The sequence below is a fragment of the Furipterus horrens genome, unplaced genomic scaffold (assembly GCF_987537825.1).
Source record: "Furipterus horrens unplaced genomic scaffold, mFurHor1.1.pri manual_scaffold_10, whole genome shotgun sequence".
Lineage (NCBI taxonomy): Eukaryota > Metazoa > Chordata > Mammalia > Chiroptera > Furipteridae > Furipterus > Furipterus horrens.
In genome coordinates, this window is record NW_028327180.1 from 42,444,739 (window position 1) to 42,458,948 (window position 14,210).

The 14,210-nt window shown below is 53.5% G+C and overlaps 2 protein-coding genes across 3 annotated transcripts; both read left to right on the forward strand.

Moving 5' to 3' along the window:
* The first annotated feature begins 2,388 nt into the window (after positions 1-2,388).
* ICAM1 (intercellular adhesion molecule 1) lies at positions 2,389-11,770 on the forward strand. Its single transcript, XM_090289541.1, has 7 exons — positions 2,389-2,619; positions 4,269-4,529; positions 8,335-8,643; positions 9,008-9,295; positions 9,378-9,632; positions 9,818-10,066; positions 10,157-11,770. The coding sequence occupies exons 1-7, from the start codon at positions 2,553-2,555 to the stop codon at positions 10,321-10,323; spliced, it is 1,596 nt and encodes a 531-aa protein (XP_090145667.1). The 5' UTR covers positions 2,389-2,552; the 3' UTR covers positions 10,324-11,770.
* A 144-nt stretch (positions 11,771-11,914) lies between these two features.
* ICAM4 (intercellular adhesion molecule 4 (Landsteiner-Wiener blood group)) lies at positions 11,915-13,154 on the forward strand. Of its 2 annotated transcripts, none has more exons than XM_090289540.1 (3): positions 11,915-12,368; positions 12,490-12,792; positions 12,935-13,154. In XM_090289540.1, exons 1-3 carry the CDS (start codon positions 11,972-11,974, stop codon positions 13,051-13,053), a joined length of 819 nt encoding a protein of 272 aa, XP_090145666.1. In that variant the 5' UTR covers positions 11,915-11,971; the 3' UTR covers positions 13,054-13,154. The 2 variants fall into 2 exon arrangements, with proteins under 2 accessions (XP_090145666.1, XP_090145665.1); XM_090289539.1 differs by having other exon boundaries at positions 11,916-12,368; positions 12,487-12,792.
* Positions 13,155-14,210: the final 1,056 nt, after the last annotated feature.

Consider the following 14,210-nt stretch of genomic DNA (forward strand, 5'->3'; position numbering starts at 1 on the left):
AACAAACAAACTTAAAGGCGCTGTAAGATGGGAAGGTACATGCTCCTCCTGCCAACCTGCCCCCTCCCCGTTACCATCCCATCCTCACTCAGGACATGGCCCTCCATCTTTCCAGTCTCACAGCAAGACTCCAAAGAGCCATCCTTGACTCTGCCCTGCCCTCTGTTATAGCAAATACAGATGACTCTGCTTCCAAAACAGATGCCAAATTCGACCAGTTCTCCAATGCCACTGTCCAGTCCAGGCCCCATCATTACTTGCCTGAACTAGAGCAGTCACCTCCTCTCCCATCTGTCTTCCACCCTGTCCTCCCACCTCTTACTGGAGCTCCTGTAGTCTCAGGAGGGTGCCTGTAAATACCTGAGTCAGGGCTGGCCTGTCTGTCTTCTGCTCAGAACCCTCCATGGCTCCCACCTTAGTGAGAGGAAAAGCGAAAGTCCCCAACCCTTCCCCAAGTGGACAAGCACCCAACCAATCCCCTCCCTGCCCTCCTCTCCAACTTTCCTCCTTCCTTACTGCACTGCAGCTACACTAGCCTCCTGACTGTTCCTTAAGGCAGTTCCTACCTCAGGGCCTTTTCTCATTTATTGTTCCCTGTCTGATACACTACCTTCTTAATATTGTCACTGCTCCCTCCTCACCTCCCTCTGGTTTTTGTTCAAACCTCACCTTCTCAGTCTTTCCCAGAATACTCTATTTAAAAGTGCGTTAATCGTCATATTTCCTCTTCCCTTCCTCACTTTATTTTTCTCCTTAGCACTAATAACAAGCTAACAATTCATCTATTTTATTTTTGTCTCTTGTCTGTCGCCCCCACTACGACCATCTCAGCACGATGGCAAAAAAATTTGTGTTTTCAACGCTGCGCAGTGGTGTGAAGAACCAGGCTTTTCTGGCTGCAGTGGGTACCTGGGCCGCGCGGGGGAGTTAGTGGCGCGCGTACTTCTATTCAAGTCCCAGGGACTCAGTGATGAGAGCCTGAGAAAAATCCGCCGGAAAATAACACCCCGCGCAGGATTTTCCCAGCTCCTCCGAGGGTCAGGGACATCCCCAGTTCCTACTCCGCACCTTTGCCCAGGCCATTCTAGGGGGGAATTTAGCACCCTCCACACTACCCCCAACCCCAGGAAGAAAGATCCCCCTGGAAATTCCTTAGGAACCATTGGGGCTGGGGGAGGGACGCATTTCTCGACGGCGGGTGACTCGTAGCCATATACCCCGGAGGAAGGGCGGGGGCTTCCCCGGGACCCCTCCCTTCCCCTTCTGCTTGGCGAACTCCTGGCCGCTCGAAGGTCTCCATGGAGATGCAGCATGCGCCCCACAACAGGAAGCCCCGGGTGGCGCGACTTGGCGCGACTGGAGACCCCAGAGCCTCCAGCCTCTACATGGTGGATGACGAGTCTTGGGATCACACGCACGGGCTGTGACCTCGGGGATGGGGCCGTGGGGGCAGCCTGTAGACGCGGCGAGCGTTTACAACGCCCCCATCGCCCTAAAGGAACCTTCCCGGACAAAGCGCTGCACACATATAGTGCTAGCGTCCAGGGTTCGAGTTTCGGCATTCAAGCCTTGGGGTTCGAGTTTCGAGAGCCGCGCGTGTGGGCAGGCGTTTGAGCTCCCCCTCTCCCCTCCTCACTTCGGAGCCTAGGAGCTGCCTCAGTTTCCCTTGGAAAGGCAAGGGATCGAGCGCCTATCCTCACTCCTCTAGGTCTGCTGCCTCAATTTCGCCGCGGAGCCTGGGAACAGCAGCGGGGAGCTCCGCGCGCTAGCACCACGCGGCTTCCTTCCTCTTTCTGGAAGCTGTAAAGACGCCCCCGCGACCAAGGCCGAAAGGAGAAGCGAGGCCTCGGGAGTTGGGGCGCCCATCCGTGGGGGGATGCGGATTTCGGGATGTGACAACGCCCGCATGATACGCGGGCGGCGCCTGGAGGTTCTGGGTCTGCTCCGGCGCTTCTCTGGAAATCTCGGTGTCCGCTGAGCCGGAACATGAGCCTTCGGGGAGAGACACACTTGATGGAAACTGCCCCGTGAGGATTCCCGGGCCCCCACCCCAGTGAGGGATCACCCACTTGGTTCAAGAGGCCTGCCGGCGCTGGGGAGTCAAATCCTCTCACAGCTCAGAGCCTCAGTTTACCCTTCTCTGGAATGGGCACAATAACAGTCCCTAATGTTCTAGGGTAGTTTAGGCACTCAGCGTAAACGCAGAGTCGAGGCTAATCCGGCCGGAAAACCTGACCTATTGGGTCCGGAGCAGCCCCCGAATTACTATCACCACTGTGGTCTCACCGCTTCAATTCGGAAATTCCGGCGCTGCAGCGGCTAGCGGTTAGGGACGGGGCACGCTGGGGCGGGGCGCTTTACGAATCCGGAAATGCCAGAACCCTCTCTCCGGAGGGGAAGGCTCGAGGTTTCCGGGAAGCCAGCACCGCCCCTCGGCCCCCCATGGACGGACCTTATAAAAGGACCTGCTGGCCCAGCCCAGGCTCCCAGTTAGCACCAGCGAGCCAACGTCGTCGCCCCTTCGTTACTAGTTTCTCCCTGCCTAGATCGCTATGGTTGCCATGGCCACCCGACCTCTGCTGCCAGCGCTCCTGGCCCTGCTCGGGGCTCTGCTCCCAGGTGAGTCGAGGATGGGGCCTGTCATCCGGCCAGCGCCCAGGGCACCTTGGCGGGCTGGGGACAGGGTCTTTTGTATTTAGATAGCTGTTTAGGGGAAGTTGGGGCTAGAGCCACCTATTGAAAGTCAACCGCCAGACCCTGGCCGGGTAGCTCAGTTGGTTAGAGCATCGTTCCAAATAAACTAAAGTTGGGGTTCCCGTACCTGGTCAGGGCATGTACAAGAATCAACCAAAGAATGCAAAAAATATGTGGAACAAATCCATGTTTCTCTCTCAATCTCTCTCTTTCTCTCTCTCTCCCCCTTATCAATAAATAAAAGTTTTAAGAAAAAGAAAGTCAGCCAGTCATGGGTTTGAATCTCAGCTGTAAAATGGAGAACATAATGTAATGGTGGCCACCTTGCCTCGGTTGAGTCCTGACCCAGCATAGCGCCTGCCCCCAGGAGGCAGTCAGGTGGTATGGGACGTGGTTACCCCCAGAGCAGGCTGGGGACCCCCATGCCCCAGACACATTTTGTTCCTCCTTTGCTGCCCTTGGGGAAGTCCAGACCTGCTTCTGCTCAGGGGAATTCCAGGCCTGACATGCCCAAGGACCAGAGGCTGAGAAGTGAGATTCCCCAGCAGCCCACCACCAACTTCAGCCTGGAGGGAGAAGGGAAGGGGGGCAGAGAGTCTCAAAGGTGGTCAGGGTTGGGCAGCAGGAGAATGGAAGATGGAGACCCAGGCTACCATCTCCACAAAATGTCCTAGTGCAGACTGCAGTCCGGATTCTACCGCTTTCTGGCTGAGTAACTTCCCCTCTTCAGGCCTCACCATTTCCCTCTGTGAAATGGGAATGATCCTAGGACCCCTCTCAGAGAACTGTGTTCACATCCCCACTGCACCCTAGATAAAGAGGGCCCAAAGCTGAGAGCAGGAATCTTTGGGGGTAGGGTAGGATGAAGGGGCTCAGACTGACATTTTTCAGCTTTGGAAGCACCAAGGTCTGAGGGAGACTTACCTGGGGCTACTTGCTCCCTACCCTGTCCTAGGAGTTAGCAGGGGGGGGGACTATACTCACCCACCTTACAGATGGGGACATTGAGGCCAAAGAGGAGAGACCACTTGTCAAAGGGAGTGAGGAACCAGCCTGGTAAGAACCCCTCTATCCTTTGAGGGCTGGTTCCCTCATCTGAGCTCTTGGTAGTGGGGACACAATGCCAAGTTCCTCCTCTGCTGAAATCCTGCCATGGCTCCCTATTGCCCTCAGAATGAAAAACACATGCTTGGCAAGGCTTACATGTACGGCCTGTGTGATCTTCCTGACCTCATTTCCCCCAGCTCTTCCCCTTGCTGACTGGGCTCCAGATACCCTGCCTCAGGACCTTTGCCCTTGGAACTCATTTCCCTTGTCTCTGGATGGGCCTTCTCATTATTCATATCTCTGCTCACACATTACCCTGTCACCAAGTCACTGTCTGTTCTACCACTCAGTTTTTGTTTTTGTCAGAGTTCTTATTAACATCAGTTATTAATTATCTTGTTTGCTCATGAATTTTTCTGTCTCCCACACTAAGGACAGAGACTTTTGTCTTGCTCAAGGTTGGGTACCCAGGAATGTTGATGACCCCAATTCATAATGCCTTTCTCCTCTTCACACTTTTGTTCCAGGGACTGGAGATGCCCAAACATCGGTGCAACCCCCAGAAGCCATCATACCCCGAGGAGGCTCTGTGCTGGTGACCTGCCTTGCTGTCTGTGATCAAAATGCCACATTGGGTCTGGAGACTCAGTTGACCAAGAGGCAAGTGGCCAAAGAGCACAACTCAGTGACCTATGAACTTAGTGACATAAAAGAAGATAGCACTCCACTATGCTTCTCAAACTGTGGCACTAAGCAGACGGAAGCTTCAACATCTCTCACTGTGTACTGTGAGTGGCTGGGCCCAGGGGCTGAACTAGGCATGGTGGGTGGGGGAGGTGGGGCCAGGGAGGGTATCACCGAAGGTCAGGTGGGCACATCTTCAGAAAGCCTCCATGTCATTTGAAACCCCTCCTGGAACTTACTTGGGTACAATTGGAGTATCAGCAGGGTTTCAGCACACTTGAGAATGCTGGCTCTATAGGCTTCTGACAAGGCACTAGGTCTGACTTGTTTTTTTAAAGATTTTATTTATTTATTTATTTATTTGTTTGTTTGAGAGAGGGGAAGAGCGGGAGAGAAACATTGATTGGTTGTTTCTCCCATGTCCCCAGCCAGGGAGCTGGCCTGCAACCCAGGCATGTGCCCTGACCAGGAATCAAACTGGTAACCCTTTGGTGCACAGGCCAGTGTTCAATACACTGAGCCACACCAGCCAAGGCTGACTTTAAAAAAAAAAAAATTCAAATTAAAACTAGCCCTGAGGAGGCTTTTTTCACATATTGATCACAATGAGAAGAATTGATAACAGCTGTGCTGACAAGCCTTCAGAGCAGCAGGCTGTCTGGAGACATTGCTGACAGTGTAGGAGCAGAAATAAGCACAGTGCCAGGCAGGGAAGGGGGACTCAGTTTTGCAAAGGACACATGCACATATCCTTTGACACAGAAACCCTACTCCTGGGAATTGGGCTTTCATGTGTCCCCACCCACAAGGGAATTGGGGGTGGGGTGGGGTTATTCACTGCAGCATTATTTGAAAGGACAAAAGTTTGCAAGCCACTCAAATGTTGGGGGCTGGGCGATAAACTGTGGTTTGGCTACACAATGGAATAGTATGCAACTGTGTACAAGAATGAGGAAGCTCCTTGTGTCCCAAAAGAGTGTGCTCTAAGAATCTAGATAGGTCAAGTTCAAAGAAACTAAGTTATGCCCAGAATGAGTGGCATGCCATCCATGCAGCTGGAGTGGGGTGAGGGAGGCTGTTTACTGAAAGAAATGACCATATTAGCTGGGTGGGGTGGTCCAGGAGAGAGCAGGGTGAGTTTTTTCTCTTTGTGCCTTTTTTTTTTTTTTTTTTTACCTTTGGGCATTTTGAACTGTGAGAATGAGTTACTATGACTGTAGGCCATAAATAAAATTCAAATTAGAACAAAACAAACAAAAAGGAAGGAAGGAAGGAAGAAAATAAGGGAAGGAAGAAAACTGGCCAACTGGCTTTAGGACTAGACAGACCTGGGTTCCAGCCACAACATGACCCTTATTAACTGGGTGACTGTGGGGGACATAGCTTCTTTAAAATTTTTATTTATTTATTTATTTATTTATTTTTAGAGAGATGGAAAGGGAGGGAGAAAGAGGGGGATGGAAATAATCAATGTGTGAGAGATACATCAACTGGTTGCCTCTCGCATGCCCCCAATCAGTGACCTGGCCTGACCCACAACTCACGCATGTGCCCTGACTGGGAAATGAACTGGTGACCCATTGGTTCACAGGCTAGCACTCAGTCCACTGAGCCACACCAGCCAGGGCAGAGACATAGCCTCTTGAATGACTTTCACATGAGACCTCCTGGGATGGATATAATGATACAGTGAGGCATGAAGGACATTCCATTTTCATGATGTCTGGGCAAGGAAGCCTTTGGGCAAATATTAGCTTTGCTTCTGATTTGAGAATGTTTAAGCAGATGCTGGCCAGGTGAGGGAAGTCCCCAAACATCCCAGTGGCCTCTGAAAACCCCAGGGAAACTTCCTGGAAGGCCCTTCCACAGCTCAGCCTGATAGCTGACAGCCTAGCACTTCAGGTGTGAATCCTAGCTCTGCCACTTTCTTCCTCCATGACTCTGGGCACTGGATTTTGCCTTAGTTTCCACCTCTGTGAAATGGAGCAGATAGCTGGCACACAGTAGCAGGGGTGTCATCTAGGAGACAGTCTGACTTGGTCCTGCCCTACCCTCAGCATAAAGATGAGGGGCATCCCTGGGCGGCTAATCTTTCTCTAGAAAGGTTAGGGTGGTAATTCCTGCAGGAGGTGACCCCTAACTGGACATTGAAGAGTGCGTAGAAGTTGATGGACAGGCATTCTGGGCAGAGAGAAGAGCCTGGGCAAAGGTTTGGAGTGGTGAAACATGCTGATCTGGGGTTGGGGGGCAAAAGGGGCTGAACATCAACAGATTGGAGCTGAGGTTGGCAGGTGCTGAAATGCCAGGCTGAGGAGTTGGGACCTTCTCTTCAGGGTGATAGGTAGCAATGCTTCAAAGGTGTGTGAGCAGGTCAGGGATCTAGAGAGCAGAAGGCTAGACTTACAGGAAGCCAGAGAAGAGTTGACCGAGGGCCTTGTCTAGGCCACGTGTTGTGGGCAGTGGCTGCATCAGGAAGGGAAGGGCAGACGAGTATTTGAAGAGCAGAGTGACCAGGACTTAGTGAGGGACAGGAGAGGGGGTCAAAGATAGGTACAGGCAAGACAGACCTCTTCAGTCTGGCTTTCAGGGCAAAGAGCTTGGCTTGGAGATATGGGGTCTGAGGTTCAAGAAGCCTCTAGCTCTGCAAGTTGGGGTTTGCAGCAAATGATTAAATGTCAGAGCTGGATGTCTGAGGGTTTTCTCAGCCTTTTATTTTTTGTTAATAGCTTTGAAGTGTGCATGTAACTCAGTGAATTTCAGTTTTTATAGAGTTGTACAACCATCACCACAATCTAATTTTAGAACATTTTCATTACCCTAAAAGGTAACCTTATGCCCATTTACACTCACTCTCTCGACCTCTTAAATGGATTAATGAAGTCCTATCTCCAATAGCCCCACATTACAGCTCAGAAAACGGAGGCTCCGTTTCTTCAGCCCCAAGGGCTGGAACAATTCCAGAGGCAAAGTCACTCTCCCACAGCCCATAGCAAAGAAGCAGAAAAGCTAGGAACCAAACCCAAGCCCCTGACATTTTAACAGCATTGCCGAGTGACATTTTAGGGCCTCTTGAGAAGGGAATAGTGACCCAGAGCCCTCAAGACCCCTCCCCGGGGAGCCTGGGGGTGCGGTGGGGGCTCAGTGCTAAGTCACTAAAATTTCACTGGTATTCAGGCTTAGAATTCTGTTACCTGGTTCATACTAAAAACCCTGGCCTGCAAACACCGAGCCCACGGGTTGTGTTTTCAGGGGCTAGTCAGAGGTGCATTTTGAGTGTCTATGGGTTCTTACGTTTTTAACATTTTGGGGAACTTCCTTCTCTTAAAAGTGGACTCCTGAAAGGCCTCAAATCAGTATGTGTGGTTCAGTCTTATTCTTTCTATAAATATAGAGTGCCTACTGTGTGCCTCCTGTGTGACGGAGACAAAGCAGACAAAGATTCCTGCCTCCTGGACTGACATTCCATGGGGAGAAATCGAGGAGAAACAAGTTCATTGAGTAGATGATCTTGCACGTCAGAGGCTGAGGGGTGCTACAGAGAAAAATAAGGCTGACATAGGAGAAGGGGGAGCAGGAGTCTTTTTAAAACAATCTATAGTGGACTGGGCAGCTGAATATTGGGCATAATTTCACCAGACACCTGATGATAGGCTCTGAGTTTCTTTTCCACTTTTCACTCTTAGATGCTGCAGTAAACAAAGAATTGTTTTGCCCCTTCACAGCCACTTGGAGACTTCTCACCGGTTTCCCCTAAAGTTCTTAACATTCCTGTATGGCTTAGGTGGTTTGGGGTGTGTGTGTGAGGAGAGTGGTAAGGCTCCCCTCGCCCAGGTGCAGTGCCCCAGCGCTCCCTGCTGGTGGTTGTCCTGTCCAGCTCACAGGACACTCCTTCCTCTCCTCTTCCCCCAGGGTTCCCAGAACATGTGGAACTAGCACCTCTGCCCCACTGGCAGCCTGTGGGTGAAAACCTCACCCTACACTGCCAGGTGGAGGGAGGTGCACCCCGGACCCACCTCTCAGTGGTGCTGCTCCAAGGGGAGAAGGTATTGAACCGGTGGCAGTCTGTGCAGGGAGAGCACGCTGAGGTCACCGCCACAGTGCTGGCAAGCAGAGACGACCATGGCACCAATTTCTCTTGCCACACAGAACTGGACCTTCGGCCCCAAGGGCTGGAACTGTTCTGGAACAGCTCAGCCCCCAGGCAGCTCCGAACCTTCGGTGAGGCATTGGGGAGTCTGCGAGAGGATGGGTTCAGGCGGTGTTCCTCCTTGGGATGTGGGGTTCCTGGGAAGGAGGGGGCTTCTGGCTATAAGAATACTGAGAAGGTAGTGACCTAGACCGCAAAGGCTTCTGGGAAGAGCATGTTCTTGGCCACTGGGGAGGGGTGTTGAGGGGTGGGGTCCTTGGACCACAGGATCTTCTGTGAAGGTTGTAACTCAGGGTAAGGGGTGCCAAGTGTCCTGGGTCAGAGATGACCAAGGTCACAGAGTCTCCCAGGAAGAGGCATTCCAGGTGATGGAATGAAAATGCTACAGGAAAGGGCTTCAGTGCCCCTCTGTTCACACCTGCCCTCTCTGGTCAGTCCTCCCAAAGATACCCCCATGCCTTGCTACCCCCCGGATCATGGAAGTGGGCACACAGTGGCCCGTGAACTGCACCCTGGATGGGCTGTTCCCAGCCTCAGAGGCCCAGGTCCACATGGCACTGGGGGACCAGAGGCTGGAACCCACAGTCAAGTACAGCAAGGACTCCCTCTGGGCTACTGCCTGGGTCAAGGCAAATGCAGGGGAGGATGGCATCCAGCAGCTGACATGTGCAGTGATGCTGGGAAACCAGAATCAGAGGACTTTTAAGAAGGTGACCATCTACAGTAAGTAGAGACCAGGGAGTGGCTCCCAAGGGGGTGGGGCCAGGACTAGGGACAGGGCTCACTGTGTGCCCCTCTCCTCCAGGCTTCCCATCTCCCAACCTGACCTTGAGCGAGTCAAAGGTCCCAGAGTGGACTACAGTGATTGTGGAGTGCAAGGCCCATCCCGGAGCTATGGTGATGCTGAGTGGGGCCCCAGACGGGCCTCCAGCTCCGAGTGCCCAGTTCCTGCTGAATGCCAGTGCCGAAGACAATGGGCGTAACCTCTCATGCTCTTCTTACCTGGAGGTGGACGGTAGGATGCTGCAAAAGAACACGACCCAGCAGCTCGTCGTCCTGTGTGAGTGGGGCTGTGGGAAAATGACCTCTAATTGCCATGGCCCAGCCCCTAAGACCCCATCAGCTCCTGTTCTCCGTGGCCTACTGAGCCCCAACCCTGGGTTCCCTACCTAAGTCCTCCAGTCCTGGGTGGTGAGGGGTTTCCTGGTCCCTGACCCCATCCCTCATCTTGCTGTGTTTCTCCAGATGGCCCCCGACTAGACGAGAGTGATTGCCCAGGAAACTGGACTTGGCAGGAAGGCTCCCAGCAGACGCTGAGGTGCCAGGCCTGGGGGAACCCAATCCCCAAGCTGAGCTGTCAACGGAAAGAGGATGGAGCTCCGCTGCCCATTGGAGACCTGAGGCCTGTCATGCGGAATATTTCAGGCACCTACAAGTGCCAGGCCACCAGCCGTGGTGTTGCGGTCACCCGTGAAGTGGTTGTGAACGTGAACTGTGAGTGTCTGGTGTTTGGGGCTGGGCAGGGCAGGGCAGGGGCAGTGAACCTGGCTCAACCTTCACCTTCCCTTACTGTTCTCCCTAAAGACCACCAGCAGAATAACGTGGTCATCATCATTTTGGTGGCATCTGCAGTCATCTTGGGCACTCTGGGCACAGCCGCTTACCTCTATAACCGCCAGCGGAAAATCCGGGAATACAAGCTACAGAAGGCCCAGGCAGCGGCTGCCATGAAGATGAACACGCCACCCTGAGCCTGTCCCTGGACGGAGTCTCCACTGGCAGCAGTGGTGCTACATTGAACAGTGGTGGACATATGCCATTCAGCTGCACCCACCTTCCTAGGGTGCCAGAGGACAGGATAGAGGCCTCAGTCACAATACAGACAGCATTTGGGGTGATGGCACCTGCACACTCAGGACTCCCAGGACTCACACCTGACATAGCCACAGGACTGAGCCAAGACTCTGGGGCAGGACGAGGGGCATGACTGTTAGGGGTGTCAAAGGCTGACCTGGCCCGAGAGGTGTGATGAAAAACACTGAAATTCACCCTCTACTGCATGTACTATAGTTCTAAGAGAGAAGTGACCCTGCCCAGACACGGGCAGCATCAAAACACAAATTCTCACACTTCTCTGTCAGATGCCACCTCTGGCAGTGCTGTCTACTGACTGGTCCCACCTCTTAATGATGATGTATTTATTCATTTATTTTTTTTTACCAGATATTTAGTAGTGCCTTCCATGTGGGGTAAAATGGTAAAGAAGATGAATAGAAGTTCCTGTCCTCAGGAAGCTTTCAGTCTAATCTCATTCAAGACTGTCAAGTACAGTTGCATTGGCTATGCACTGTGCAAGAGTGCCTTGTAAAAAGATCAAGTTGGGTGGAATTGCCCACTCCATTGGCCAAACTGCTTTCCCCCAGAAGGGGACTAGCAAATCGATGTCGTTCAACTGGTGACATGCCCGGGACAACCCACGGAGCTCTTAACCCCCAGCACTGGTGCTAACCTGTGTTAGTCACCCTCTCCTCCCAGATGCATCTCTGCTAGTGCTCACAAGGACACTCAGTGGCATGCCTCAACCTGAGTACGCACTCCCTGACAGATAAAACATGGGGTCCCACCCTGGCCAGGTAGCTCAGTTGGTTAGAGCATCATCCTGATATGACGAGGTTACAGTTTTGATCCCTGGTCAGGACACCTGCAAGAATCAACCAGTGAATGCATAAATATGTGGAACAACAAATTAATGTTCCTCTCTCCCCCTGCTTCCTTTCTCTCTAATATCAAAATAAAAATAAAACCATGAGTTCCCATGAAAGTATGCCTAGCCCGTGTGCCCTGCTTTGTCCTACCTGTTTCCATCTCAACAGGACAATGTTAAGAACAGAACTCTGGCAGCTCCCAATTCCTGAAGGCCTGGCGTACAGTGGGGAAGGACTGACTCCCAGCTCCGGAAGTCTCTCTGCTGTGCTGATAAAAGCTTTTTCATCGGGCCCAGCCTTGGGTGAATTGAGCCGGGAGGTGCCACGTCCAGTTGGAGACCTTTCTAGCTGCCCTACCACGGCCCTGATCTACTTCCTCCTCCAAGAAAAGGCTGCTGTTCAACGCCCAACCCTAAGGCCCTAATCCAAATCTGGGTTTATTAGGACCTTTTGAGACTCCAGGGAAATTAAAGACCTCCTTCTGGGAAAAACACGAGAACGTTTGGTTTATAATGGGGTCTGGAATTCCTCCCATTTTTGAGAGGAAGGAGGAGGTGTGGATTGCAGGGCTACTGTCCCTCTAGGAGCCTCTGTCTCTCCGGGTGGAGCTGAGGAGGCGGGGTTTTGGGCTTCCTTATCTACAGAGCCAGCCTTGGCTTTCTGGCGCGGGGTCCCTCATTTCGGGCTCCTTGCCATGGGGTTTCTGCTTCCCCTCTCGCTGCTGGTTTTGCTGGTGGCAACCTACTTGGGAGGCGGGAGCGCGCGGAGAGGCCGAGCTGCGCGGGCTCAAAGCCCCGAGGAAGGCAGCTCTCCCGCGGCTTCAGAGACAACAGTGCCGTTCTGGGTGAGCATAAGCCCCAAGTTAATGGCCGTGGCGCCGGGGAATTCAGTGTGGCTCAACTGCAGCAGCAGTTGCTCCCTATTGGAGGCTTCCACTCTCCATACTGGACTTCGGCGGGGCCAGACGCTCAGTGGGCCCAACTGGGTCTCCTTCCAGCTGCTGGATGTAAGGATCTGGAGCTCCGACGTGCGCTGCTTCCTCACCTGCGCAGGAGTAACACGGGGGGCCACCGCCAGGATCAACGCCTACAGTGAGGGATATGGGTTCAGGCCTTGCTGGGAACAAGGGAGGGGGACAGAAATGGGGCAGTTGACAGTCGTGCTACGGGGCGCCCACGGACCTTGCTCAGCGATCCCCTCTTGCTTTAGAAGGGCCGCAAAGCGTGATCCTGGAGCCTCCGGTCTTAGAGGGCAGTGAGTACACTTTGCGCTGCCACGTAACACACGTGTTCCCCGTGGGCTTCCTGGTGGTAACTCTGCGGCGCGGCGGCCGGGTCATCTACTCGGAGAGCCTGGAGCGCTTCACAGGCCTGGATCTGGCCAACGTGACGCTGACTTATGCGTTCCGAGTTAGGCCCGACGACCTCGGGCAGCTTGTGACCTGTCACGCTCATCTCAATCTCGAAGGCCTGGTGGTCCGCAGCAGCTCAGCACCCATGGCCCTGGCATTCTTGGGTGAGGCACCCTTGTAATCCTGGGGACTTAAAGAGGGGGGGGAGGGTTATGACCCCTGGAGGGTGGGTTGGCTAAGCTTGAGCTCCACGTGGGACGTCACGCCTGTAAGTGCTCCATTCTAATTCTTGTCTCCTGCCCCCAGCTTGGAGCCCTGCGTCCAAAGCCTTGGCTTCCACCTCCATCGCAGCCCTTGTGGGGATTCTTCTCGCGGTAGGGGCAGCCTGTCTGCGAAAGTGCATACAGATGCAGTCCTGGGCTTAGAGGGGGTGGTCCACGCCGGCTGAGAGGGAGAGCAAAAAGGAATCTGAAACAATTTGGAGACCTCTGCCTGGATCAATAAAGCCTTCTTCAGCCAGCCTGTCCCACAGCCTGAAGGGTCCCCATTATTGCACAGCCCCTGGAAATGGCCTTTTTAGGCCCCATCACAATCACTTTCTCCAAGTTCCTTGTCTCCCGAGGTGCCTGAGTTTTCCTCACGTTGGTCCATATGGCCTCCCCAATCCCTGCACATCTCCAGCCGGTGTATGTAGTAAACACCGCTCCTGTGGGCATTATCAATGTGGTGCAGATGGGCTGTGGGACCGCGCCTTCCGCATACAGCTTTTGCTGACTGGCTACTCCACTACCACGCAGCAGCCCTGATTGGATGTTACGTCCCCCCTCCCCTCCGCCTTTGACTTTTGATCTTGCACTCTTCTGGAGGACAAGGGTAGATCTAGAACTGATTACCACAGTTCACTTGTTAGCGCTGGGGACAAGAGCTCAAATGGGCGGGGTCACATGGACAAATCGAAGGACCTGGATATGCAGAAAAGGTACCTCTGTGTTGACTGCGGGGAAGGGGCAATCAGACGGCCCACGTGGGGTGGGCACTGACTCCAGTTCTGACAACGTCCTGATAGTCACCAGGCCTGGTGGGCACATGGGGACCCAGATGCGGGGTCAAAAGTGTCACAGTTGGTCTTTTGGTCTCGTGTGGACACAATTTGAGTACACACTGGATGCCTGGCAGGGCCCGTGTGGTCCAGGTCCCTGCTCACAACGCGGAAAGAGAATTCAGGGGCGTTCTTCCGCAGATCGCGCTCGCACACGCCGACTAGACACGTGCCGGCTGCAAGCTGGGTAAATACAGACCCAGAGCGGAGCCGACCCTAATTTAGACGCCCGCGAAAGCTGCGGGCAAGCACACGTGTTCCTAACTCCCTGGCACTTTGGTCCCTTCCCCCTCTGTCGCGTGCGGGGGCGGAGCCAGAGAGGGACAGGGGGAAGGGAAGGGCTGCAATCCTCAGCTCCCCGGGGTCAAAAGAGGAAGGGTCTAGAAGGGAGGCATCTCATACCCGCTCCTAGAACTGTGCCTACCCTATCCTGCTCTTTCCCAAATCTCTCCTGGCCCACAAATCAATTCCAAGGGGCATTGG

Excerpts from the sequence above, each read along its gene's own strand:
- ICAM1 (XM_090289541.1), top strand. The coding sequence starts at position 2,553 with ATGGTTGCCATGGCCACCCGACCTCTGCTGCCAGCGCTCCTGGCCCTG. Across the intron at positions 9,633-9,817 it reads CCAGCAGCTCGTCGTCCTGT|ATGGCCCCCGACTAGACGAG; the intron begins GTGAGTGGGGCT and ends GTGTTTCTCCAG. Across the intron at positions 10,067-10,156 it reads AGTGGTTGTGAACGTGAACT|ACCACCAGCAGAATAACGTG; the intron begins GTGAGTGTCTGG and ends TTCTCCCTAAAG.
- ICAM4 (XM_090289539.1), top strand. The coding sequence starts at position 11,972 with ATGGGGTTTCTGCTTCCCCTCTCGCTGCTGGTTTTGCTGGTGGCAACC. Across the intron at positions 12,369-12,486 it reads CGCCAGGATCAACGCCTACA|AAGGGCCGCAAAGCGTGATC; the intron begins GTGAGGGATATG and ends CTCTTGCTTTAG. Across the intron at positions 12,793-12,934 it reads CATGGCCCTGGCATTCTTGG|CTTGGAGCCCTGCGTCCAAA; the intron begins GTGAGGCACCCT and ends TCCTGCCCCCAG.